The 26,735-nt window shown below is 41.5% G+C and overlaps 1 protein-coding gene across 1 annotated transcript; it reads right to left on the bottom strand.

The window, feature by feature from the left end:
• F11 (coagulation factor XI) lies at positions 1-26,735 on the bottom strand. Its single transcript, XM_008000490.3, has 15 exons — positions 26,629-26,735; positions 25,737-25,792; positions 21,328-21,490; positions 19,900-20,006; positions 18,790-18,949; positions 16,777-16,886; positions 16,280-16,439; positions 10,598-10,707; positions 10,336-10,498; positions 10,141-10,247; positions 5,460-5,628; positions 3,852-4,027; positions 3,153-3,248; positions 1,853-1,992; positions 1-1,229 (listed from the first exon to the last, which is right to left on the bottom strand). Exons 2-15 carry the CDS (start codon positions 25,789-25,791, stop codon positions 1,068-1,070), a joined length of 1,878 nt encoding a protein of 625 aa, XP_007998681.3. The 5' UTR covers position 25,792; positions 26,629-26,735; the 3' UTR covers positions 1-1,067.

Genomic DNA, 26,735 nt, shown 5'->3' with positions numbered 1-26,735 from the left:
CACACTTGATGAATTGTATAATTGTTGGCACAGGTTGAAAGCTATGTGGTGACAAATAAAATTCTAGGTTACTGGACTAGATCACAGCAATAATGAGATAAATATTTGCACCAAACAGAAAAGCCCAGTACTTAGAATACAGGGAGCTGCTTGCTGAAGACTTTATTATAACCATCCATTTGTGCCCAAATTGTTTTTTCTCCGTAGTATGGATGTAGTCAATGGTGACTTTTGTCAAATAAATACGCGGTCTAGCTCTTTGGGGGCCACAGTCACAGTAGCAGCTTGTCTTACGGAGGCTTCAGCTTGCCTCCCTATCGCCATCAGCCTCTCCCTCCCAAGATATTTTAAATAAATACATGATCCATCACAAATCATTTTTCAGGAAAGTGTATCTTTAAGATTGGTCCTAAGGTACCACTTCCGGGTACATTGCTGCTTGTAATCCTCTTCCATACAGAAAATCTGGTATCTTCACATTCACTCTTAGCTTGTGTCTACTCAAACTGATTTTTTTAAACATATGTTTTAAAATGGAAATGACACGAATTCCTGACCATTCTGAAAATCTGCCATTCAATGCAATCAAATTCTTTCTTTACAAAGAAATGTGTTCACACAGGCAGAGTGTAGATTCCTGCAAAATGGTGAAGACTGTCTTTGTTCTCCTTTCTTCCAGTTTTCATTTTTCATTGAACAAATCTATTTATGGTGGCTTCTTTTATCAGTTCTTCTACCTGATCCCTGCTGCCACTACTTGGTTATTTTCTGGTATATCTGCCTGTATAGTAATCGTCAGAAATATTGCCTTATGGTAATTCTTGGACTCCTTAGAAGCATGATCAGAAACAAAGAGACTGGATGCTGAAACAAACCGCAATGATCATAGAACGGGAGTTTTGGACATAACAGCTTGTGACAGTTTGTTTTCTTCTGGCATTTTCCTACCAGCACCAAGCCCCTTCAGCGTGTTACTGTGGAGGAAGCGTGCTGGCACAATGAACTCAACACCCTCTCCCAGCAAATCCTCTGTCCTTCAGGGACTCCAGTGGCCCCTGGGAACCCGTTCACGCTGCTTGAGTGTTCTCCAGAATCCAGTCCACGTACTCGACCACGTTGGTGTAAACGCCTGGCCGTTCCCTTTGAGCACAGCCTTCGCCCCAGCTCGTGATGCCCACCAGATGCCAGACCTCGTTGTGTTTGCAGGACAGAGGGCCTCCCGAATCTCCCTAGAATGAGGGGAGACAAGAAAAGGTCAACTCAGACTCAAGACAAGAACAGATCAACACAGACGCTTCCCATCTTCAGCACATCTTGCTCGGGTTGATTTTTGTATAAATGCTGTCTTGGACTCTTAATATACTGCAGAGAACCCGGGTGCTTGCGTTCATCCAGTCAGTCTCCTCATTTTTGCCAAGTCAAGCAAATACGCTGTGTTCCAAGTCAAGCAAATACACCGTGTTCCCTGCTCATTGGCAGAAGACTGCTTTTCAAAATGCATTAAGCGGCCGGGCGCGGTGGCTCACACCTGTAATCCCAGCACTTTGGGAGGCCAAGGCGGGTGGATCACGAGGTCAAGAGATCGAGACCATCCTGGCCAACATGGTGAAACCCCGTCTCTACTAAAAATACAAAATAAATTAGCCAGGCATGGTGGCGCACACCTATAATCCCAGCTACTTAGGAGGCTGAGGCTGGAGAATCGCTTGAACCTGGAGGTGGAGGTTGCAGTGAGCAGAGATCACACCACTGCACTCTAGCCTGGGTGACAGAGCAAGACTCCGTTTCAAAAAAAAAATGCATTAAGCATTCCGATTTGTGTATATTCCATTGGCTAAGAACACTGCGTTACCTTGCAAGCATCCTTTCCTCCTTCCCTGTAGCCGGCGCAGATCATCTTATGGGTTATTTTATGTCCTCTGTATCTCTTCTGGCACTCTTCATTGGTCACTAAGGGTATCTTGGCTTTCTGGAGAGTATTCTGTATTTTGTCTGAAAAACATTTTTTGGTTTATTTATGGAATAATCATATATAATACACATAAACGTATATGCATACACACACACACACACACACACACACACACTTTTTTTAAAATTGAGACGGAGTCTCTTTCTGTTGCCCAGGCTGGAGTGCAGTGGCATGATCTCGGCTCACTGCAACCTCTGCCTCCCAGGTTCAAGCAATTCTCCTGCCTCAGCCTCCTGAGTACATGGGATGTACAGGCACCTGCCATTATGCCCGGCTGATGTCTGTATTTTTAGTTGAGATGGAGTTTCACCATGTTGGGCAAGCCGGTCTTGAACTCCTGACCTCAAGTGATCCACCTATCTTGGCCTCTCAAAGCGCTGGGATTACAGGTGTGAGCCACCGCGCCCGGCTGCATATATTTAAAATAAAAATCACGGTGGCTCACGCCTGTAATCCCGAGGCAGGCGGATCACAAGGTCAGGAGATCGAGACCATCCTGGCTAACACGGTGAAACCCTGTCTCTACTAAAAGTACAAAAAATTAGCTTGGGGTGGTGGTGGGCACCTGTAATCCCAGCTACTTGGGAGACTGAGGCAGGAGAATTGCTTGAAATGGAAGGCAGAGCTTGCAGTGAGCTGAGATCGTGCTCCAGCCTGGGCTCCAGCCTGGGCGACAGAGCGAGACTCTATCTCAAAAACAACAACAACAACAACAACAACAACCATGCCTATATAAAAATCTACAAGGAAAACATGTTAGATTTATTTCACGGACCTTTTATAATTACAAGTATGAAGAAGACATTATTCCCACTATTGCATGTACCATTTTGTTAATGTTAAATAAGTTCCAAAATTAATTATGACTCTAACTGGAATGACTTCCCAGAGAAAGTAATTGGATAGCAGGCTAGAACATTTACTGAAAAGTGCTAGGCTTCACATTAAACTTCATTAAATATAATTAGTCTTTAAAGAGATGTAGTCACATTTAAAATGTCCAATCAAACAGACGAGGCACCAGCCTCGCTTGGGTGACTTTTCTCTCCACCTGTATTAATCCGCTTCCTGCAGCTGAGTAGTGTGACTCGATTGTGCTTCAGCTACATGACTTGACAGAGCAAAAAGGTTTCCATTCTTCATTTCTAGGCTGGAGCACATATAACAACATCATTTTTACCTCTTAATTTTCTGTACCCCCATCCAGTCACCCAGCAGTCAGTGTATATCACATTTCTATCTCCTTTTGAGGGCAGGCATATGGGTCGTTGAGAATCTAAATGTAAAAAATCATGGTTTAAATATGAGATGCAAAATAGATCCTCTTTTCCAGAAGAGACTCTTCTTCCACTGTACATTATCTGTGTTTTCTTTGTTTACTATATTCATTTTTTGCCTTGTCGTCGTATATTTTCCTCCCTCAGGTTCAGCATAATATTGCACAAGCGCCAGGATGAGGGGGCGAGAGAGAGACAAGCCCCACCCTGGCCACTAACTCCTCATCCAACTCAGTTTGTGATCCTGCACAAGTTGCTTAATTGTCCTAACCTTCAATCCTTCATCCCTAAATTACCTTTACTAAATTATCTTTAGATTAAATTATCTTTGCTATTCCAATGTATTATGAAATTGTGTCATTCTATGCACCTGAAGAAGCCTCAGGAAAACGTATCTCTTCACCCACATTCCCCAAATAAGTTTCAATCGCCAGGAACGCGTGTCAGCCTTAACAGAATGAATGGCTCGTGTTCCAGGCCCTCTCGCTTTCATGATGATAACGTACGGAGAGCCTGGCAGGGTCAGGTCGTAAATCTAGCAGCGGTAAACATTTTATCCAGTTCACCATTGGAGATAACTTTCCAGATAAAATTCTCCATACCTGTGTAATTCACTGTGGTTTCCAGTTTCAACAAGGCAATATCATACCCACTTTCTGCCATTTTATATTGATCATGGATTATTATTTCTTGAACCCCAAAGAAAGATGTATCCTCTTTTATTTCAGATTGATTTAAAATGCCAATGTAGACACGCAAAATCTTAGGTGACTCTACCCTAAGGAGCAAACAGCAGAGGAAAAGAAATTTCCTTTACTGAAAATAATTCCCAGACATTGTGAAGTGTGTGACTATTTAACTATTACTAATATTTTCTGCCAATGATGGACATTTAGGTGGAAAAAAGTGATTTTTTTCCTAAGATTTTTCAGGATAAAAAACATATTCACCCTATAAAGAAAATCCATTATACACAAAAAATGAATGAGCACTCCCTCCGTGCTCCAAACATACACAGGCACACACACACACACAAGCTCACACAGGCACACACACACGCGCACACGCGCACACACACGCACACAAGCACACAAGCACACACACACACGAAGATCACTGGACTTAGTCTCACCCTCGCCAGTGACTAGCTGTGACACTGAGAAACTCAGGCGGCCTTTCTGCTACTCCATTCCCATATGTGACAGGTAACGGGGACTCTTGATTTCACATGTGTTCTTGAGTTTAATATGAGTGTGCTGCAGACTGATTAAAAAAGAAAACTAAAACTGAAAAGCACACAAAACTGTGTCTGGAAACGACTCGGAGGACACTAAAGTAGCAAACAGAAAGTTTGGCTGACTTAACTTCCCTGGAATATATATACCCCCAGCTGGAGCCTTTATGTTTGGCCAGTGCAGAAAGTGACCTAAGTAAGGAACCCAGTTTGAGGATGCCTACTGAACTCTTTCTGTATTTTATTTATTTACTTAGAGATAGGGTCTCGCTCTGTTGCTCACGCTGGAGCACAGTGGCACTGTAGTAACTCACTGAACCCTTGAACTCTTGGGCTCAAGCAATCCTCCTACCTCAGCCTTCTGAGCAGCTGGTGCTACAGGTGCACAAACCACCAGGCCTGACTAGTTTTTAAATAATTTTTAGAGACAGGGTCTCACTATGTTACCCAGGCTGACCTCAGACTCCTGGCATCAAGTGATCCTCCCACCTCAGTCACCCAAAGTGCTGGGATTACAGGCATGAACTACCACACCTGGCCTCTTTCTGTATTTAAACACACACACACACACACACACACACACACATGCACACATGCACACACGCACACACACTTATTAGAAATTTGATTCAGAGAGTGGTAAATCCTCTGTGAGTTTAGTTCTGGGCGCAGTGCACAGAGCGAGGCACACAGGGAGGTATGCTCTTGCAGGGAATAACATGAAGGCCCCTGGGGATGTGGATGTGGTTAAATGGGAAGCAGAATTGCAGGCAGTCAAGTGGCCGTGTACCTGCACCTGTTCTGATGCTGGGAGACCATGAGGGACTAAACCTTTCTGCCTTTTTTACCACTGAAGGAATTAATTAATTTTACAAATAAGACAATTTAATTGATTAAAGTATTTCCTAATATGCTAGTAATATTTTTTATAAATGTGTGAACAAGATGAACTAATAAAAGCAGCCATGGTACTGACCCATAGAAACAGTGAGCGGCCGTTAATATCCACTGGTTTCCAATGATGGAGCCTCCACACAGGTGTCTCTGAGTGGGTGAGGTGGTGTGCAGAGTCACCTGCCATGGCCACTCACCACGAACAGATGCAGTTCCTCCAACGATCCTGGGCTTGATTTTAGTGGTACACTCTGCAACAGAAGCATTGCGATGAGCAGCTTCCTACATCTTCCTTTCCATCAGTAATTATGCTCTTTCAGGAACAAGAAGAAGAAAACCTTCCCTCAAGTCAACAGTTTATCATGACCCTGAGTTACAGAGACTTTATAATCAAGTTGCCAAAGCAAAACATGCACATGAAAAATGGAATTAACTAATTCATCTTGTAATTACACACTCCAAAGGATGCGGCCCTCCTGTGTGGTACTACAAGGCTGTCTTATCCTTCTTCAAATGATAACGCAAATGGTTCTTTTAAACCAGTGGTTGTCAAGTGCAGTCTCCAGACCAACAGTGTCACCTGGGAACTTGTCAGAAATGCACATTCTTCAGCTCCACCTCAGATCCAGTGAATGAGAAACTCCAGCCTGGAAGCTCAGCCCTCTGTGTTTAAACCAGCCCTGCTGGCGTTTGAGAACTACTCTTAGAAAGAAAAGGCGAGCACCTTGCCCTCAGGCTGCAGCCATTGTCCAGTTCCTGCCCTGTTCCCATGACTCTGCTGACCATGACTCCCAGTCACTCCTGCTCCATCCACGTCCAAAGTAAGACTGATCTGTGAACTTCCTCTGACCTTTGGCCTTGTTGACAGTTTGGGATTCTCTGGGGTCCTTGGTAATATTCAGGGACTTTGACTTAGGTTCATCCTGTGTTTCTTTACTCTTGTGGCTGCCTAGAAAGAACAGTTCCCTCTCTTTCTACTTACTGGATGCCCAACACAAGAACCCATCCTCCAGGCTGGAACCTTGACCCAGCCTGCCATGGAACCCAGATGGCATGGGAGTGAGGTGTTCATACTCTAGACACACACACACGGAACACAGATGGCATGGGAGTGGGGTGTTCATACTCTAGACACACACACACACACACGGAACACAGATGGCATGGGAGTGGGGTGTTCATACTCTAGACACACACACACACACACACACGGAACACAGATGGCATGGGAGTGGGTGTTCATACTCTAGACACACACACACACACACGGAACACAGATGGCATGGGAGTGGGTGTTCATACTCTAGACACACACACACACACACACACGGAACACAGATGGCATGGGAGTGGGTGTTCATACTCTAGACACACACACACACACGGAACACAGATGGCATGGGAGTGGGGTGTTCATAGCAGTATTCTAGACACACACACGCACACACACGCACATACACACACATGCACACACGGAACACAGATGGCATGGGAGTGGGGTGTTCGTAGACAGCAGTATTCTAGACACACACATGCACACACATATACACACATGCACATAAACATACACACATGCACACACATGCACACATGGAACACAGATGGCATGGGAGTGGGGGTTCGTAGACAGCAGTATTCTAGACACAGACACGCACGCACACATGCACATACACACACATGCGCACACACACACGCACACAAGGAACACAGATGGCATGGGAGTAGGGGTTCGTAGACAGCAGTATTCTAGACACACACACGCACACACCTATGCGACTCATACTTTTATGTGCCTGTGGGTCGCCTGCATAGCTTTTAAATTGCAGATCCTGACTCCGTAACGTCTGTGTGGTCCTGAAATTCTAATAACCTCCTGGGTGATGCCAATGTGCCGTGCCCAGATCACACTTAGAATAACCAGGCTCAGGTGCTCAGAGAGGCTCCGTGTCCCAAGCTAAGGGAGGAGTCTAAGTTAACAGAACAATCACTGATGAAAAGCCGGATCCTAGAAGATCCACTCACTAGTTTTGTGGGTATAAAACAACCTTACTAGGCCTTTTTTTCCATGGTAGGAAAATGAGTGTATAATTCTGGGGTGGATTTCAAATAGAAGGAGAGGAAGAGAGAAGGAGTTTGGAAGGAAACAGCAGCTAACAGCAACTGAGGTGAGAACGAGCAGGATGTGTGTTTGGAAGTCTGAACAGAGGCTCTCATTTTAGAGCTGGTAGGGTGAAAATTTGTTTTGGAGGGTCCTCTATTCTGGAATTTCTCGGAAGCCTTTATAGTTCGCAAGGTGGGAAGTGTCATAAAGGTAAATTTTAGGAAAATTAATAGGTAAGCAGTAACTGGTGGATGTTAGAAATAACTCAATCAACACCTCTTAGGTACAGGTGAGAGGCCTTGATATTCATCCTATTTTGATTCTCAGTTTAAATGAAAGGCGGAAAATATGTGTTTAGAATCATATTTTGTGTTAAGAAATGTTTGTTTTAATGGTGCTGCTATCTATCTTCAGAAAGTTAAGTTACATGGTAGACCAATGGCAGACAAGACACCATCAACATCTCACGTAGCTATTCCCTTTCACATTAGGGAGTTATTCCATCAAATACAGTGCAGCAAAAACCTAGTTATCTAATTCACTCCCTCCAAAGGTGCACTGAAAAGACATAGACTTTATTTTCCTTTATCTTACATTTTCTCCTGCAGCTATCAATCTTTATCTGGTATATTCTGTAACTTCTACCGGCCAGAGTCTGTAAATCCAACGAGAAAACCATAATGAAGAAGGAAGGGGGAAACGCAATCTGCAATGTATTAAGGTATACGTGCTCGTTCCCATTTTTTAAACCATGTCAACATTACTTAACAACAACATCCGCTAAGCCTCCCTTCTAATGCTCAGAAGTAGAAGAAACACAACAGAATGGTGCTGAATGCTCCTCCTCGTCTTAGGGAAATTTATGGTGAGGAAAACAGAATGTATGGGATACGACTTAATCGACTTGCTTTTTAAGGAGGCTTGAGCCATCCAAAGATTCTCGTCGGAGCGCCTCTGAGCTCTAGGAGGGCGCAGTTTACTAGTTAGGATATCAGTGTTGGAGGCAATATGACATCTTTTTTTTTTTTTTTTTTTTTTTTTGAGACGGAGTCTCGCTCTGTGGCCCAGGCTGGAGTGCAGTGGCCGGATCTCAGCTCACTGCAAGCTCCGCCTCCCGGGTTTACGCCATTCTCCTGCCTCAGCCTCCCCAGTAGCTGGGACTACAGGCGCCCGCCATCTCGCCCGGCTAGTTTTTTGTATTTTTTTAGTAGAGACGGGGTTTCACCGGGTTAGCCAGGATGGTCTCGATCTCCTGACCTCGTGATCCACCCGTCTCGGCCTCCCAAAGTGCTGGGATTACAGGCTTGAGCCACCGCGCCCGGCCAATATGACATCTTTATGTTCTACAAAACAAGTTCTCAGAAATGAAGGATTGACTCGCCTTCTCAGTACAGCAGATAATCTGACAGGAAAGGTTTTTGTGCTTCTAAAACTATGACAAAGCATGATTATCACTTGCATTTTATTCATTAAATCTCAGTTGCATCTTACAGTGTATTGGAATATTGGACATTTAGCAATAAACAGTTAAGAACATGCAGCTTCTGTAAATCAGTATATAGTAAAGCCGTTCTAAGCTATGAAGGTAATTTAGGCAGGAGTGCTTGTGGTGCGTTCTTTCCTGTTGGGGATTTTGTCCCTTGGAACAATTCTGTTTGCCTACAAACCATCTCTTGCGACTATACTCAGAAATTGGCCACTGGGATGGAAACACTGCTGGTCGGAATTTTCTTGCAACTTTTATGTTACCATAGGTCTTGTTTAATCTAAATGCTCTTATTTCCACCCTACCACACTCATTGTTATCAGTAAAGTTTTACCTTAACCTGTGCCAATTCCTAAGTCTCCGGAACCCTGCATGGAATCTGAATAAAGACCTCTAAAAAGGAGGTGTGCCAGTATTTCTTGAATAGATACACATTTTTTAAAAGAAAATGAGTAATTTGACTAACCAAAGTATTGATCGATATTTCCCTTACAAAGGATAATAGGAAAGATTACTGGCCTTGATCAGAGAAGTGTTGGCAGAGTCTGGATCTCATTATGAAATGCCAGTTGTGGCTGGGTACAGCAGCTGAAACCTGTAATCCCAGAACTTTGGGAGGCCAAAGCGGGAGGATCGCTTGAGCCCAGGAGTTCAAGAGCAGCCTGGGCAACACGGCAAGACTCCATCTCTACAAAAAATTAGCTGGGTGTTGTGGTCCACGCCTGTAGCCCCAGCTACTCAGGGAGCTAAGGTGGGAGGATTGTCGGAGTCCAGGAGTTCAAGGCAGAGGCTGCAGTAAACACTGACCACATCACTGCACTCCAGCCTGGACAACATTGTGAGACTCTGCCTCAAAAAAAAACCAAAAAACAAAAAACAAAAAAAAAAAAGAAAACAAAGAAAGAAAGAAAACAGAAATGCCAGGTGTATAAATGTGTCAAATTAAAACATATATTTAGTTAATACTAGGCAATGTACAGTTTGGTCAAGCCCCAGTATTTACCTTTAAAACACAGTCAGCTTGGGTGATAGGAGTGAAAATAACGGGAAATGGCAAAATGTGTTTATTTCATGAACGTTCTCCCCTCTGCGGCTGGACCTGACAGTCTTGGTTGTGATGGATTCCATATGGAATAATTCCTTCAGCTGTGTTTTTTCAAGTGACATTATACTCACCATTATCCATTTTACACAGCCTTAATGTGTATCCAGAGATGCCTCCTCTCCCGTGAAGTATTTTAGTTGGAGATCCATTTGAAGAAAGCTTTAAGTAACATTTGCCCCTGCAGTTGGAAACAAAATGGTATAAACGTAATGCACCTCACAGGCAGACGAGACAAGGGTGTCTGCATAGCACTTCACATAGCTTACTTCCCTTCGTGGCAAGATGCGTGAGCTGGGACATAGGTAAAAAACTGGCAGCGGACGGCATTGGTGCACAGTTTCTGGCAGGCCTCGTGACCTCTCACAGCAACAATATCCAGTTCTTCTCCCAGGAAATCAGTGTCATGGTAAAATGAAGAATGGCAGAACACTAGACAGCAGACCACATGTCAGAGCGAGACCCTCCCTCAGCGTGCATCAGCCTCCTCGGGGCTGGTCACTCTCAGCCAGAGTGCAGAGCTCAGTTTACCTGGGATGCTGTGCCTGCAGCTTTGGAGACTGAAACCAGAAAGAGCTTTGCTCTTTTTAATGCGTGTACTGGGTAATCCACTCTCAGATGTTTTAAGGAGACAAAGATTTCTAACAAAAACAAAAGGGAAGTAGAAATAGATCAGACACGTAAAAACATGTTTACAGCACCTAGAGAAAGTAAAGTCGGCTCGTGCTGGCACTTAATTGTGAAGATTTTCCTATTTTAAAAGTACTATTTGTAAACCATGGAGTCACATTCATAAACCACGGAGTCACACTCATAAACCATGGAGTCACACCCATAAACCTTGGAGTCACACTCATAAACCATGGAGTCACACCCATAAACCACAGAGTCACACTCATAAACCATGGAGTCACACCCATAAACCTTGGAGTCACACCCATAAACCACAGAGTCACACCCATAAACCACGGAGTCACACTCATAAACCACGGAGTCACACTCATAAACCACAGAGTCACACCCATAAACCATGGAGTCACACCCATAAACCTTGGAGTCACACCCATAAACCACAGAGTCACACTCATAAACCATGGAGTCACACTCATAAACAGAGTCACACCCATAAACCATAGAGTCACACTCATAAACCGAGTCACACCCATAAACCTTGGAGTCACACTCATAAACCACAGAGTCACACTCATAAACCATGGAGTCACACCCATAAACCACAGAGTCACACTCAAACCACGGAGTCACACTCATAAACCACAGAGTCACACCCATAAACCACAGAATCACACTCATAAACCGCAGAGTCACACCCATAAACCACAGAGTCACACTCATAAACCACAGTCACACCCATAAACCACGGAGTCACACTCATAAACCACAGAGTCACACCCATAAACCACGGAGTCACACCCATAAACCACAGAGTCACACTCATAAACCATAGGGTCACACCCATAAACCACAGAGTCACACTCATAAACCATGGAGTCACACTCATAAACCGAGTCACACCCATAAACCATGGAGTCACACTCATAAACCGAGTCACACCCATAAACCTTGGAGTCACACCCATAAACCACAGTGTCACACTCATAAACCACGGAGTCACACTCATAAACCACAGAGTCACACTCAAACCATGGAGTCACACTCATAAACCACAGAGTCACACCCATAAACCACAGAATCACACTCATAAACCACAGAGTCACACCCATAAACCACAGAGTCACACTCATAAACCACAGAGTCACACCCATAAACCACGGAGTCACACTCATAAACCACAGAGTCACACCCATAAACCACGGAGTCACACTCATAAACCACAGAGTCACACCCATAAACCACGGAGTCACACTCATAAACCACAGAGTCACACTCATAAACCATAGGGTCACACCCATAAACCACAGAGTCACACGCATAAACCACGGAGTCACACCCATAAACCACAGAGTCACACCCAAACCATGGAGTCACACCCATAAACCACAGAGTCACACTCATAAACCATGGAGTCACACCCATAAACCACGGAGTCACACCCAAACCACAGAGTCACATCCATAAACCAGAGTCACACTCATAAACCATGGAGTCACACCCATAAACCACAGAGTCACACTCATAAACCACAGAGTCACACTCATAAACCACAGGGTCACACCCAAACTGTGGCATCACACCCATGAACCACAGAGTCACACCCATGAACCACAGAGTCACACTCATGAACCACAGAGTCACACCCATGAACCACGGAGTCACACTCATGAACCACGGAGTCACACTCATGAACCACAGAATCACACCCATGAACCACAGAGTCACACTCATGAACCACAGAATCACACCCATGAACCACGGAGTCACACCCATGAACCACAGAGTCACACTCATGAACCACAGAATCTCACCCATGAACCACGGAGTCACACCCATAAATCATGGAGTCACACTCCATGACCCTTAGGTTGCAGACACATTTTCTAACTAAATCACCTGGCTCCGTAACAATTTTCTGAGCTTGCTCTGTTGTCAGTCTTCCCAGTATCTTCCCTTTCCATTTCCTTCCTTTCAAAACTCCCAGCCTGTCTTAAAGATTCAAGAGTCTTCATGCTACCTAGAAACCTCCTATCCAGGATTGCAACAGGTTTATTTATTTATTTATTTATTTATTTATTTTTGAGACGGAGTCTCACTCTGTCGCCCAGGCTGGAGTGAGTGGCGCGATCTCAGCTCACTGCAAGCTCCGCCTCCCGGGTTCACGCCATTCTCCTGCCTCAGCCTCCCGAGTAGCTGGGACTACAGGCGCCCGCCACCTCGCCCAGCTAGTTTTTTGTATTTTTTAGTAGAGATGGGGTTTCACCGTGTTAGCCAGGATGGTGTTGATCTCCTGACCTCGTGATCTGCCCGTCTCAGCCTCCCAAAGTGCTGGGATTACAGGCTTAAGCCACCACGCCCGGCCTGCAACAGGTTTATAAGGAGATGAGTGAAGTACATCGTTGACTCTACACCCTGGAAGCATCTTCCTGGAAAAGAGTGACTTTTCCTAAGTAGACAAAACCACAGTCTAGAGCAAGGCTGTCCCTAGAACTTTCTGCAGTGATGGAAATATTCTATGTCTGTGCCATCCAATACAGTAACCGCCAACCACATGTGGCTGTTGGGCACTTGGAATGTGGCCAGTACAGCTGGGAAGGTGAATTTTTAGTTTTATTTATTTATTTATTTCTTTATTTGAGACAGAGTCTTTCTCTTGTAATCCAGGCTGGAGTGCAGTGTCGCGATCTCAGCTCACTGCAACCTCCACATCCCAGGTTCAAGTGATTCTCCTGCCTCAGCCTCCTGAGTAGCTGGGATTACAGGCACATGCCACCACACCTGGCTAATTTTTGTATTTTTGGTAGAGACGGGGTTTCGCCATGTTGGCCAGGATGGTCTCGAACTCCTGACCTCAAGTGATCCACCTGCCTCTGCCTCCCAAAGTACTGGGATTACAGGCATGAGGCACTGCACCCAGCCAATTTTATTTAATTTTAATAAATTTAAATTTAAATTGCCAAGCTTTGGCTTATAGAAGCCACATTCCTATCACATTCTGTATTAAAGATCAAATGTGTTATTCCTAGTCTAGGAATTGGTCGGTAAGGGAATAAGACAAAGAAAAGAGCAGTGACTAACACAAAATTACAAGTGACAATGGCATCTTTCTTATTTCTGAACTTTATAATGCCCCAAGGCTCCATCTTTGGACCTACTTTCTTCCCTGTCTGTATTTAATTCTTTGATAATTTCACTAGATTTTTAAAAAATATCAGTTGTATATTGGCGACACCTAAACACAGATCTACACATAAACCTCTCTCCTGAATGTGACTTCTATTTCCAGCTGTCGGTTCAACCCTTTCCTCTAGATGTGTCATGGGCATTGCTTCTCCTACACTCTGCCACTTGTGAAACCTTCCTCATCTCTGTCATCAGCATTTCCATCTTTCCAGTTTCTTGGGCCAAAAGTCTCGGTGCTATCACTGACTCTTTCACAATCCATGGTCCAATCCATCAGTAAATCTTATTGGCTCTCCGCTGTAACACATATCAATCTGGTCACTTCTCTCTCATCTCCACTCTGGCCCAATCGGCAAGGTTTTCATCTGTTTAGTTCACTAAATGGTATCCCCAGTCTTCAGAACAGTGCCTGACATATAATAGGCACCAAACAAATTCTACTAAATTTGTTCAGTAAGTGATGGTAACAGATATATTTTCATGTGACAGACCTGGCACTTCTGAAATTACAGCCTCACTCAGTGGAAAGCGAGGTTCGTGTGATGGGCAAGGCACACGGGGCTCCCCTTGGCTGAATTGTCTGGAGGACACATTTTCATCAACAGGAGGCCAAGCAAGCAAGTGCCGAAGGCTCTGAGAGTTCCAATTCAAAGATATATACAAGCTGGGTTTTAAAACTGACTTAATTTTATGGATGTTTGTTTGTTTGTTTAAGTGAATGTTGTCAATGAAGAATAGCAAGCTGGGCATGGTGGCTCAGGCTTGTAATCCCTGCACTGTGGGAGGCCACGGCCGATGGATTGCTTGAGGCCAGCAGTTCTAGACCAGCCTGACCAACGTGGCAAAACCCTGTCCCTACAAAAATACAAACATTAGCTGGGCATGGTGGTGCACACCTGTGGTCCCAGCAACTTGGGAGGATGAGACAGGTGGATTGTTTGAACCTAGGAAGTGGAGGCTGCAGTGGGCTGAGATCACACCCAGTGCACCCAAATCTGAGTGACAGAGCAAGACCCTGTCTCAAATAAATAAATAAAAGAGAGACAGCAACCTTAGCTAATGTCCTTTTGATAATCAAAGAAATTTTTCATGCTGTTTCTGATGTCCTGTGTTAATTTCCATTGGTAAGGAAACAGGAATTCAATTCTCAAATCTCCCTCCACCACCATCCTAACCCACTTGATGGAGACATTCACTTCCACCTCTCTCTCTCCACTTTGGGTTTGACATTTCACTGACATTTTCAGCTCTTTCTGCTCCTGGTTCAATTATTTTAAACAAATCATTGGACTGAATTGTCTTTTAGTGGTCATGACATGGAAATGGAATCTCTTCATTTCATTTAGAATTAGACAACTCTCCCTTTGCCAAGGTGGAGACCTCCAGCACTACTGGGTACATGTCCAAAGGAAAAGAAAGAAAAAAAATCATTATTTCACAAAGATACCTATACTCACATGTTTACTGCAGCACTATTCATAATAACAAAGATATGGATCAACCTAAGAGTCTATCAACAAATGAATGGATAAGAAAATGTGGTGTATAGAATATACTATAGAATGTTACTTAGCCATAAAAAATCATAAAATCATGTCTTTTGCAGCAACATGGATAGAACTGGAGGCTATTATCTCAAGTGAAACAACTCAGAAACAGAAAGTCAAATATTCCATGTTCTCACCTATAAGTAGGAGCTAAGTAAAATGTACACAGGCACAGAAAGAGTGGAATGAAAGCTATTGGAGACTCAGACAGTTGGAAGTTGGAAGGATAGAGGAGGGCAGGGCAGTAAAAACCCAGACTTCACACTACACGGTATATCCATGTAACAAAACTGTACCTGTACCTAAAATTTCATTTAGGTAAAATAATATTTATTTTAAAATTTATTGACCAGGAATGGTGGCTCAACCCTGTAATCTCAGCACTTTGGGAGGCCGAGGCAGGCGGATCGCCTGAGGTCAGGAGTTTGAGACCAGCCTGGCCAACATGGTGAAACCCTGTCTCTACTAAAAGTACAAAAAAAAAAAAAAAAAAAAAAATTAGCTGGGCATGCTGGCCCATGCCTATAATCTCAGCTACTCAGGAGGCTGAGGCAGGAGAATCACTTGAACCCGGGAGGCAAAGGTTGCAGTGAGCCGAGATCACACCACTGTACTCCAGCCTGGGCAGCACAGCGAGGCTCCGTCTCAAAAAATAAAAGAGTCCTCAGTAATGTCGGGTTTGTGCTAAGTAGGCAAGGAATAGAACAGGAGAGGGGCTAGAAATTCTTTGCAATTTTTATCCTATACTAACATTTAGAGTAAATTTTTAGTTACTTGGAGTTTTTAATGATGGATTTTGATCAGCTATTTTTGAAAGATAACAAATTATCCTTACTTGTTAACTCCTTACCTTTGAGATTCTTTGGGCCATTCCTGGGAAAAGAAGGTAAAAAACAAGCAACCGGGATGATGAGTGCAGATTCGGCGACAGACAAAGGCATCTGGAGCCATGACACTATCGATGTTGCTGTCTGCAAACACTGTATTGGGGAAAACGTCCCTAATACAAGCTGCGCAACAGAAGAACTGTGTTAGGAACTCAGTTCACCAGCTATCAGGAAAATTCCAGTCACAGCATTTGTAAATTCCATATTAAAAAATTTAAGTGTATCCCAAGATCTTTTAAATTTTTTTTATTTAGAAGAAAATGACATGATTATTTTAAACTTGAAATTTAAATAGAGGATCTAACTGTACAAGACATGATGAAATGTATCACATGAAGAAGGTAAAGATCTTTGGATCCGTTCCATTGTGAGCATAAGCTGGTATCCTGAGTGAGATCTATTGTCCTGATCATGAGTATATTTAATGGTGGAACTACATCATCAAGAAGTCAATAGTTACCCAGATTAGAAAGTGCACAAGATTTCAGTGAAAATCCAGACACCACTTTATCAAGCTTCGTTATTCTGGTTGGTGTCCCCATTCGGGTGTGCTTCAGTAGACAAATGTTACTGAATAAAAAGAAAAAGGAAAAGTGTCTTATTCTTCCAAGTGCAAGGAGGAGAAAACATGAGACAATAAGAAAGTCCCCTTTGGAGAGAGGACCTGTGAGACCCTGAAGCATCCATCTGGGAGGCTGAGTGGCTGGGCATGGTCCCAGCAGTGCCGCTAAGCACCTGTGAACTGTGCAACTTTATTTCTTCTTCAGTACAGGGACAGCTTGAGAGAGTGGCCACATGAAGAAGGAGACTGCATGAATGAATGACTTCTCAAGGCCTTCTCACTTTTTTTTTTTGAGATGGAGTTTGGCTCTTGTTGCCCAGGCTGGAGTGCAGTGGCACGATCTTAGCTCACTGCAACCTCTGCCTCCCAGGTTCAAGCGATTCTCCTGTCTCAGCTTCCTGAGTAGCTGGGATTACGGGCACCCACCACCACGCCTGGCTAATTTTTGTATTCTTTTTTAGTAGAGACGGGGTTTCATCATATTGGTCAGGCTGGTGTCGAACTCCTGACCTCAGGTGATCTGCCCACCTCGGCCTCCCAAAGTGAGCTACTGTACCTGGCCAAGTCTTTCTTACTTTTAATGATTTTACTTTTTTTATCTTGCTTAGAAGCCTCCACTTTCTTGGCTTGCAGTTCACATTCTGTTAAGTCTTAGACATAAAAGCTGTCATCTGAGCTGAGCTACAGATAAGCGTTGCAAGTCAAATGCCTAAGTTAGGGGTTTGGTGTGTGTGTGTGTGTGTGTGTGTGTGTGTGTAACCACTGTTGTTTTTGAAATAACTCGTTGATGCTTTGTTTGCTTTCCGTTTACTCCTCTTTGTTAATGTGGCGGGCAGAATGTTAAAATCCAATGTTAAAACAGAAATATTAGGCCGGGTGTGGTGGCTCACACCTGCAATCCCAGCACTTTGGGAGGCCAAGACGGGAGGATTATCTGAGGTCAGTAGTTCGAGACCAGCTTGGCCAACATGGTGAAACCCCATCTCTACTAAAAATACAAAAATTAGCCAGGCATGGTTGTGGGCACCTACAATTCCAGCTACTCAGGAGGCTGAGACAGGAGATTCACTTGAACCCAGGAGGCTAAGGTTGCAGTGAGCCGAGATCACGCCATTGCACTCCAGCCTGTGCAACAAAGAGCAAAACTTTGTCAAAAAAAAAAAAAAAGAAACCCACAAATATTAGTAATTAGAATGTTTTTCACTTTTCCGTTGATTCCAGATAAATGCAGTTTACTATGAAAATCTAAATTATCTCAGTATATTTCTGAATATACAAATTAACATTGTATAATGTATATTGTATAATATTGTATATTGTATAATGTATATTTCTGAATATACAAATTAATAATCTATTTCCCATGGAAATTTTTAAAGATGAGGACACAGATTTGGTCATTAGAGATCAGATCATTTTTAAATCCTTACACAATAGATTTATCCTTGAAATATTTCAAAATCCAGTATGCAGCAGATAAAAATTTTTACATGAGTATTTTGTCTTAGGTAAGGAACTGTTATTTAGAGTTGGGGAGAGAGAGAGAGGAGTAGGTTTTTATTTTTATTCTGCTATACTGTAACATTTTTTAGACTGGGAAGGGCACTGACAATCAGACCAATTGTAGCTGTTTCAAAATTGCCAATTTAAAAGTGTAGCACTTTTGAAATTAGCTAAGTGTATATATTTTTCTGACAGTGTTATTAAAAGATAAGCTCCTTACCACAAATGAAATGCATCCAAATTAGGCTTTTTAAGTGTGTTTTTCATGAAGAAAACCAGGAGTACTTTTATTGAAATGCCTTCTAGGGGTTCAAAATTAATTCTGGCATAAAGTTGATGACAAAAACTTTTTAGTAAATCACGATTCTGTTTTTCATTGGCCACTCGAATGCCCTGAGGCTCACTCACCGATGCTCCAGACTGGGAAACTGCCTTGTGGCGTACGTGAAAAAGTGGCAGTGGACGTCATCCGTGCATCTTTCTTGGCATTCTTGAGCACTCTTGGCAAGTGAGCTGTTATAGTTTACGCCCTTCATGTCTAGGTCCACATAAATGTCTTTGTTGCAAGCTGGAAATAAAAGCAGAAAGCATGAGTACCTTCCAGATTCCAGAGGCACTGACCTCAGCAACTGTCTCTCCTGACTCACCCTGAACTTTCTCACCCACCTTTCCTCAGAAGTCTTTTGTTACATTAATCTGCAAAATTCTTATTCTTGAATGAAAGCAGTAAAAGAATGCCAATGTCCTTCTTATATGGTAATAATTTTAGACTCGTAAATTCACATTTTGATTTTCTGACCTCGCCTCTCTTCTCCTTAACTGCACTGATTATTTCACTAATTAACTGATTCAAGTATCTGCTCACGATTAAGACAAGTGTCACTTCAACTTTTATATTTGCTCCTTTTGATTTGGATTAATATGTTTAATAAAGAATTTCAACTGGGCACCATGGAATCCCAGCACTCTGGAAGGCCAAGGTGGGCGGATCACTTGAGGCCAGGAGTTTGAGACCAGCCTGGGCAATACAGTGAGACTCTGTCTCTAGGAACAATTAACAAATTAGCTGGGAATGGTGATGCATGCTTCTGGTCCCAGCTACTCCAGAGGCTAAGGCAGGAGGATCACTTGAACCCAGGTAGTTGAGGCTGCAGTGAGCTGTGATTGCACCACTGCACTCCAGCCTGGACAACAGAGTGAGACCTTGTCACACACACAAAAAAAAAAAAAAAAAAAAAGACTTTCATTTAAGATTTTAGGCTGGGAAGTAGAAACAATATAAATAAACGATGAGAAGTGAGGTAGTAAGATATGTCTTTCTATGAGGTAAGGAAATTTTTAGTGTGTTGGAGGGCAGGCATGCATGTATGTTAGTTTATACTCTACATTGAAAGAACTTCATTAAGGGGGTTTATTTCCACATAGCAGTGTTTTATTTCATTGCCATAAAACCATATCTGATGTGACTATATGTATACATCACAACTGGTATTTGTTGGTTCTAACAACATATCTTACCGCTTATTTGGTGTGAGCATTGCTTGAAAGAATACCCAGAAATCGCTCCTGTCCTATTCACTCTTGGCAGTGTTTCTGTAACACTGTCCTTCAGGACACAAGTAAACCTGTTTTTTAAAAAATACATATCACTGAATAGGAATTTATGTTTTTAAAATAATGGGTCTTAAAAGTCAGCACACAGAAAGCCAAAGAGAAGGAAACAAACTACTTTATCTCATGCCAAAACAAGTATTTTCTTAGCAAGTTTCTGAGTTTGCTTTTTACTTCAACATCCCTACACTTAAGAGACTACATGTAATACTCCTTCCTAACAGGAACAAACAGCAATGGGTGAACTATGGCCTGTTGGTAAAATGCAACCAAAAATCTGTGTGTTTTTGTTTAGCCTGTTAGCTCTACAAAATGATTTTTATATTTTCAAATGGTTACATTTTAGGTGGTGACATAAATACTTATATAATATCCTTGGCTTTACTGCGGATTTTGCCCACAAAGCCTAATACATTTACTCTGCTTTATTAAGAAGGCATTTTCCAAACCCTGTTCTAGATTCTGGAGTAGTAAATTTTATAAGTTCAGGGTGTTATATAAATGCCTGTGAATGCAGCAATAATACACAAAGATGTTGAAAACTTAATTCTACAGAAAGGCTTATTATTACATTTTCAAGCTCAGGATGGGAACACAAATGGTTGGCGGACTGTTCAAAATATTTTAAACCTACCAAACAACCCAATGCAGCGTGTGACTCTTGGTAAGATTCTGGTTAATTACTATAAATTACATTTAAGGGAAAACTGAAATAATATAAAGGAATTCTTGTTAAATTTCGTATGTCTTTTGTGTAGGATAATGCATGTTGAAGTATTTGGGGTAAAGTGTCATGTTTTAAAATTATTTCAAATGGTTAAGCATGTGTACAAATATAGGTATTATATATTGTATTATATATTATATTATATATTGTATATTGCTATACAAATATAGCAAACATTGCAGTCTTGGTGGTGGCAAGGGATCATGGTACTGTACTATTTTTTCAAATTATCTTTTTAAATATTTAATTTTTTTCTAATAAAATAGTTGGGAGAAGTTCCAGTTTAAAGCACAACAAAAATTAATAACTGATAGAAAAGCAAAGTGTGAAATGTTTAAGAAGCATAAAAATTGAGACAAACAGAAGAAACATACCATTAATACTGTGACTATAAGAGAGCCTGGAAAGCCTACACTTGGAGGCATATTTATTCTTTTCTGAATTGCCTAAACACCATCCCTTCTTTCTGTAATGATATTTCAACTGAAAGACAATTGATCTTCCAGTTGTCAGTGTTAAATTGTGTAAAATGGTAGATGGAGATGTGTTAAGAATGGCAGTCTCCCTGTAAAAATCTGTCTCCTCGATGTGGAGACAGAAGCACTTACCACTGGGTAGGATCCTCAGATGCAGATTCCACCGTGAAAGTGAAGAGCAGACATCGTGGGTGGTGAGTGCAGACCACTTGGCAGTGCTTGGCGCTTGGTGTGAAAACCGTAGCAATGTCCCCTCCTTCAAAGTGGATGTCCTTGAACAACCGAGTCACACATTCTGTGATGTAACACATGGCATGCTTTATTTTGGATTTTACTGGGCATATACCTAATTAGGTAATAATCTCATAAAGGCAAGGCAAGTAGCTCTACTTAACAGGAAATACACCTGAATTTGGAAATCAAGGCAATGAACACTTTTATGTGAGTTTTTTGAATGAACAGCCTCAGCTGGAAACGAAAATCACAAAATGGTACATTGGCTGCAATGGAATTGTGCTTATGAGTCATTGTCTTGGAGACAAGGAGTGCTTTGAGAGTGATTGAATCGTTTCAAGGATCTTTACTGGCAAAAGCTGCTGCTTTTCAGGATCTCATCCCGGTTTGGAATGAGCCTTCTGCTTTTTACTTTCCTAACTGCGTCTCTTCGTCCAACCCTGTGCTTATTTGAAAGGAAGGCTCCAGAGTGATCAGTTTCTGATAGCATCTAATGGCCCGGGGGTGTGATAACATACATCCTCACCCCACTGAGTATAATCTGGAAACCCCACCATGGAAATCCCCATCTTTGGGGGGGAAGCAATCTTGCTACTTTAAAATACCACTTTTAAGAAGAATATTAATTGACGAATCAAATAAATGTTCTATATTTAATCATGTGGAGTGGGCGCAGTGGCTCATGCTTGTAATCCCAGCACTTTGGGAGGCTAAGGTAGGCAGATTGCTTGAGCTGAGGAGCTCAAGACCAGCCTGGGCAACGTGGCAAGACCCTGTCTCTATAAAAAATACAAAAAAAAAAAAATTAGCTGGGCATGGTGGTTTCCACCTGTAATCCCATCTACTCGGGAGGCTGAGGTAGGAGGATCTCCTGAGCCTGGGAGTTTGAGGCTGCAGTGAGCTGTGTTTGCACCACTGCACTCCAGCCTGGGCGACAGAGCAAGACTCAGTTTCTCTCTCTGTCCCTCTCTCTCATGCGCGCATGTGCACGCACACACACACACGTGCACACACGTGCTCTGTGTGTGTGTACACCATGCACTGATTTTCTTAGAATATATCCCCCTCCTTATTGGATTATTTAATTTTACAAGACAAATTGATTTTCAATATGCCACTAGGTGGGAGGATGGGAGTGGGTGAGCGTTGAAAAATTACCTGTTGGTTCACTACTTGGGTGATGGGTACACTAAAAGCCGGCACTTCACCACTGCATAACACATGTATGTAAGAAATCTGCACTTACAGCTCCTAAACGTATAAACATTTAAAAAATTTTGGAAAATCCACATGCAGCTTCTAGTGTCAGTAAAAACTAGTTAATCTGTTTTGCGAACTAGCAAGTGCTTGCTATTGTATATTGACGTTGTATCTGGACTTCTTAGTAATTTAATTAATTGGCTCAAATAATTTATGTGATGGTTAATTTTGGATTTTTCTAGGTACACGATCATATCATCTGTGTAAAATGAGAGTTTATGCTCCCCCTAATCATTTTCCTTTTATTTCCTATCCTTACTGCACCAACTAGTACCTCCTTATAATATTAAATGGAAACAATGGGAAGTATTCTTGCCTTATTCTCAATCCCTTGGGAAAGCTTTCAATATTCCACTATTATGTATTACGTTTCTTGAAGATTTTTGGTTTGGATTTGTGTTTGCTTTTGTTTAAAATGCCCTTTAATGGTCGATGAAAGTTCTCTTCCATTTCCAGCTTACTAAGAGTTTTGATCATCAACAGAATTTTAGCAAGCGTTTTTCTGCACATATTAATATTTAAAATTATTTTTATTTTTTATTGTGACAGATAACATACCATGTGCCATGTAGCCATTTTGAGTGTACCGTTCTGTGGCACTAAGTGCATTTACATTGCTGCGTAACCATCAGCACCGTCCACCTCCAGAACTTTCCAACTTCCCCAGCAGATGCTCTGTGCCCATTAAACATCAACTCTCACCCCTTCCCTCACCCCTCGGCCGCTGGCAACCTCTGTCCTAATTTCCATCTTGATGAAACTGACTACGTTAGGCACCTCATATCAGTGGGGTCCCACAGTATTTGTTCTTTTGTGACTGGCTTATTTCACTCAGCATGATGTCTTCAAGGTTTATCCATGTGGTGGCCTGTGTCAGAATTCCCTTTCTTTTTAGGGCTGAGGAATATTCCATTGTCGGTATGTGCCACACTTTGTTTATGCAGCCACCTGTCGATAAAGCCATGGGCTGCTTCCGCCTTTGGATTAGCGTGAATAACGCTGCTATGAAGATGGGTGTACAGGTATATCTGTGTGAGTTCCTGCTTTCCCTTCTTTTTTTTTTTTTTTTTGGTATGTACCCCAAAGTCACACATCTATTGATTGTGAATGTTAAATCAACTTTTCATTCCTGGAATAAGCCTAATGTTGTCACAGTGTCACACTGTAATCATCCTTTAATTTGTTTAACATTCTACTGGGTTAAGTTGGATAATATTTTGTTAAGGATATTTACATATGTTCATAAGATAGAAGACCTGTGATTTTTTTTTTCCCCCTCAGAATTTTCCTGTGAGATTTTGGTGTTAAGATTACACTGACCTTATAAAATGGATTGGAAAGGGATTATGTTGATCTCTCAAATATGTTTGTCTTCCATTTAATTAATTTCTGCGATTTATTCTTTCTGCCTTCTAGTTTCTTAGCACTTAAGTCGCTATTCTCTATCTTCTGGTCATCTTATATCATTAATTTTTACCTTTTCTGTAGTCTAATGTATACATGTAAATCTATACATTTGATCTCAACACTGATTCAGTTACATCTCCAAGTTCTGATATACTGTATTTTCATTATTGTACAATTCTTTTTGTAATTACCATTGTGATTTCATCTCTGACTCATATTAATTTAAAAAGGTATACTCAATTTTCAAACATTTGGGGATTTTCAGTTCCCTTTTTATTATTATTTTAGCTCCCATTCACGGTGATTGAATAACATGTTCAGTATAATTTTAACCCTTTAAAATCTGTTGAGACTTGTTTCAGAGGCTTGTGTGTGGTCAATATCTGTAAATGTTCCGTATGCATGTATAAAGGACCTATATATGTACACTATCATTCCTTGATATCTGTGGGGGGGATTGGCTGCAAGACCTCCTGCAGATACCAAAATCCATGAACGCTCAAGTCCCTGATATAAAATGGCACAGTATTTACATATAACCTACTCACAGCCTCCTGTGTACTTTAAATCATCTTGAGATTACTTATAATACCTAGTACAATGTAAATGTTATGTAAATTGTTGTTATACTGTGTTGTTTAGGGAATAATGACAAGAAAAATGTCTGCACATGTTGAGTACAATTTTTTAAAAAATATTTCACTCCAAGGTTGTTTGAACCCATGGATGTGGAACTCATGATTTGGGGGCCAATTGTTCATGCAGTTATTGGGTCCAGTGTTCAAAATATATCCAATTATTTAGCGCTGACATGTTTATCAATGAAATAACAACACAATTTCCAGATAATTATAACAAAGAAATAGTATAACTTGAGCAGTAATCTTGTCACAGAGAACATTGAAATTATAAATTGTGTAATTTAATATATTAAGTGGAATTTATTTTTAATATCTTCACCTAGATTTGCCTTTTTTCACATATGCCAGAAAAAAAGAATTTACTGTGCTTAAAATGCTAGCAATAGTATGAGAAATTAAATATAACATGTATACATAAGTTACTTTTCTAAAAGAATGCTTCAGCTTTCATTTTAAATAAAGAATGGTCGTGGAACTAAACAATACTTGTACTGATATATCCTACTTAATATTGGCTAAGTAATTTATAAACAAATTTAGCAGATGTGACATAGGGTGAATTAACAGGGAAGTTAAATTATTGAAATGCATAAACTATGTATAAATATTTACATAACATTTTTCAGTACAAAATTCCTATTTTATGTGTGTGTGTATGTTCCATTGAACTGACTGCTTTATGAAAAACCAACTAATTAGTGAGGCAAGTCAAGATTTCTTCTTTTTAATATTGCTTTTAAATATCATTTAAATGAATGATGTACATAGGCATGGATGTAGATATGGTATACATAGAGACACAGATTCCTGCCAGTACAAACAATTTTTTCACCTCAGTTCCTACCCTGCTTTGAAAACCTCTGGAGCCTTAATCAGGAAGTAAAGGAAACCATTTTATTTCCTTCCCTGGCATAAATGGTGTGGGATTCTCCCACGTGTGTGGAGACTGTAGTGTGGTTTCCCTCTCCCAGTCCATAGTTAAGATAACACTCTACTTACCACCAGAGACTGAAGTAAATAAAATGAAATGTACCATTTGATACAAGAAAATCATCCTACAATGAGAAAAAGGTGCATGTTTTTAGAATATAAAATGTAAATTTAGAATTAGTTTACTGACACTAAGATTTACAAGAAATAGGGAGAGAGGTGAGTAGTTAACTCAATAGCGTTCACAGGTTTCTCATTATAATGTTGAATGTTATCTTTCCCAATCCTGGAGCACTCCTTAGTGTGGCTGTGTGTGTATCGTTCAACACTAGCTTCTGCAGAAGCTGAACCCACAGGGAAGCAGCCCCTCCCCTCCTCTCTCCTTCCCCGCCGCCCCACTGCTTGCTATGATCAGATCCTTCCCACCACCACCATCTGACCGCTCTCCCCGCCCCAATTTTTCGTCTTTGTTTCCCTTCCCAATTTTTTTCCTTCCTTTCTTTCCTTGAGGCCTCTCCCTATATCTTTCAAAGAGCTATGAATGATTTCCTACTTAGAAAATTTTCTATTTAAAAAAATCTGTGGCTAATACAGTAATAGATTGTCTTGGTCACCTATAAATCTATTTATCCCCACTAAGCATTAAACAGGCTCTAGGAAAGACGGAGTCATCAGTGAGACAAATCAAGACTTCCGATTTTTCAGTATTGCATTTGGATGCCTTTTTAACTCATAAAACACTTGTTACTGAGTAGACACTGTTACTCTTCTTTCGTTCCCCATTTCCTCTCGAATTAGTTATGGATATTAGCTGAACATCACTACAAAGCTCAATCAGACACATTTTAAAAATCCGTCATTCTCTATTGTAAAGTGTTTTTAAATTCCTATGATTTACAAAAAGCATTTCAAGGCATATTTGCTTGAGAGGAATGTTAAATAATAAGTTCTGAAACTGTACCTGAAAAGACCTTGTTTGCTTGTTTGCTGCAATGCTTAATAAGGGTGTTTTTCTTCTTCCAAACTGATCTTCATCCTCCCCTGAATGAGCTTGTGTAGGAAATGGTC

The sequence above is a fragment of the Chlorocebus sabaeus genome, chromosome 7, assembly GCF_047675955.1.
Source record: "Chlorocebus sabaeus isolate Y175 chromosome 7, mChlSab1.0.hap1, whole genome shotgun sequence".
NCBI lineage: Eukaryota > Metazoa > Chordata > Mammalia > Primates > Cercopithecidae > Chlorocebus > Chlorocebus sabaeus.
Note: the sequence above shows the minus strand (reverse complement) of the source record. Positions and strands in the feature narration are given on the sequence as shown.

Coding starts and splice junctions, on each gene's coding strand:
- F11 (XM_008000490.3), bottom strand. CDS start 25,791: ATGATTTTCTTGTATCAAATGGTACATTTCATTTTATTTACTTCAGTC. Junction 10,248..10,335: donor GCATCTTGCCACGAAGGGAA/GTAAGCTATGTG, acceptor TTCCAACTGCAG/GGGCAAATGTTACTTAAAGC. Junction 1,993..3,152: donor GGGGTACAGAAAATTAAGAG/GTAAAAATGATG, acceptor AATGTTTTTCAG/ACAAAATACAGAATACTCTC.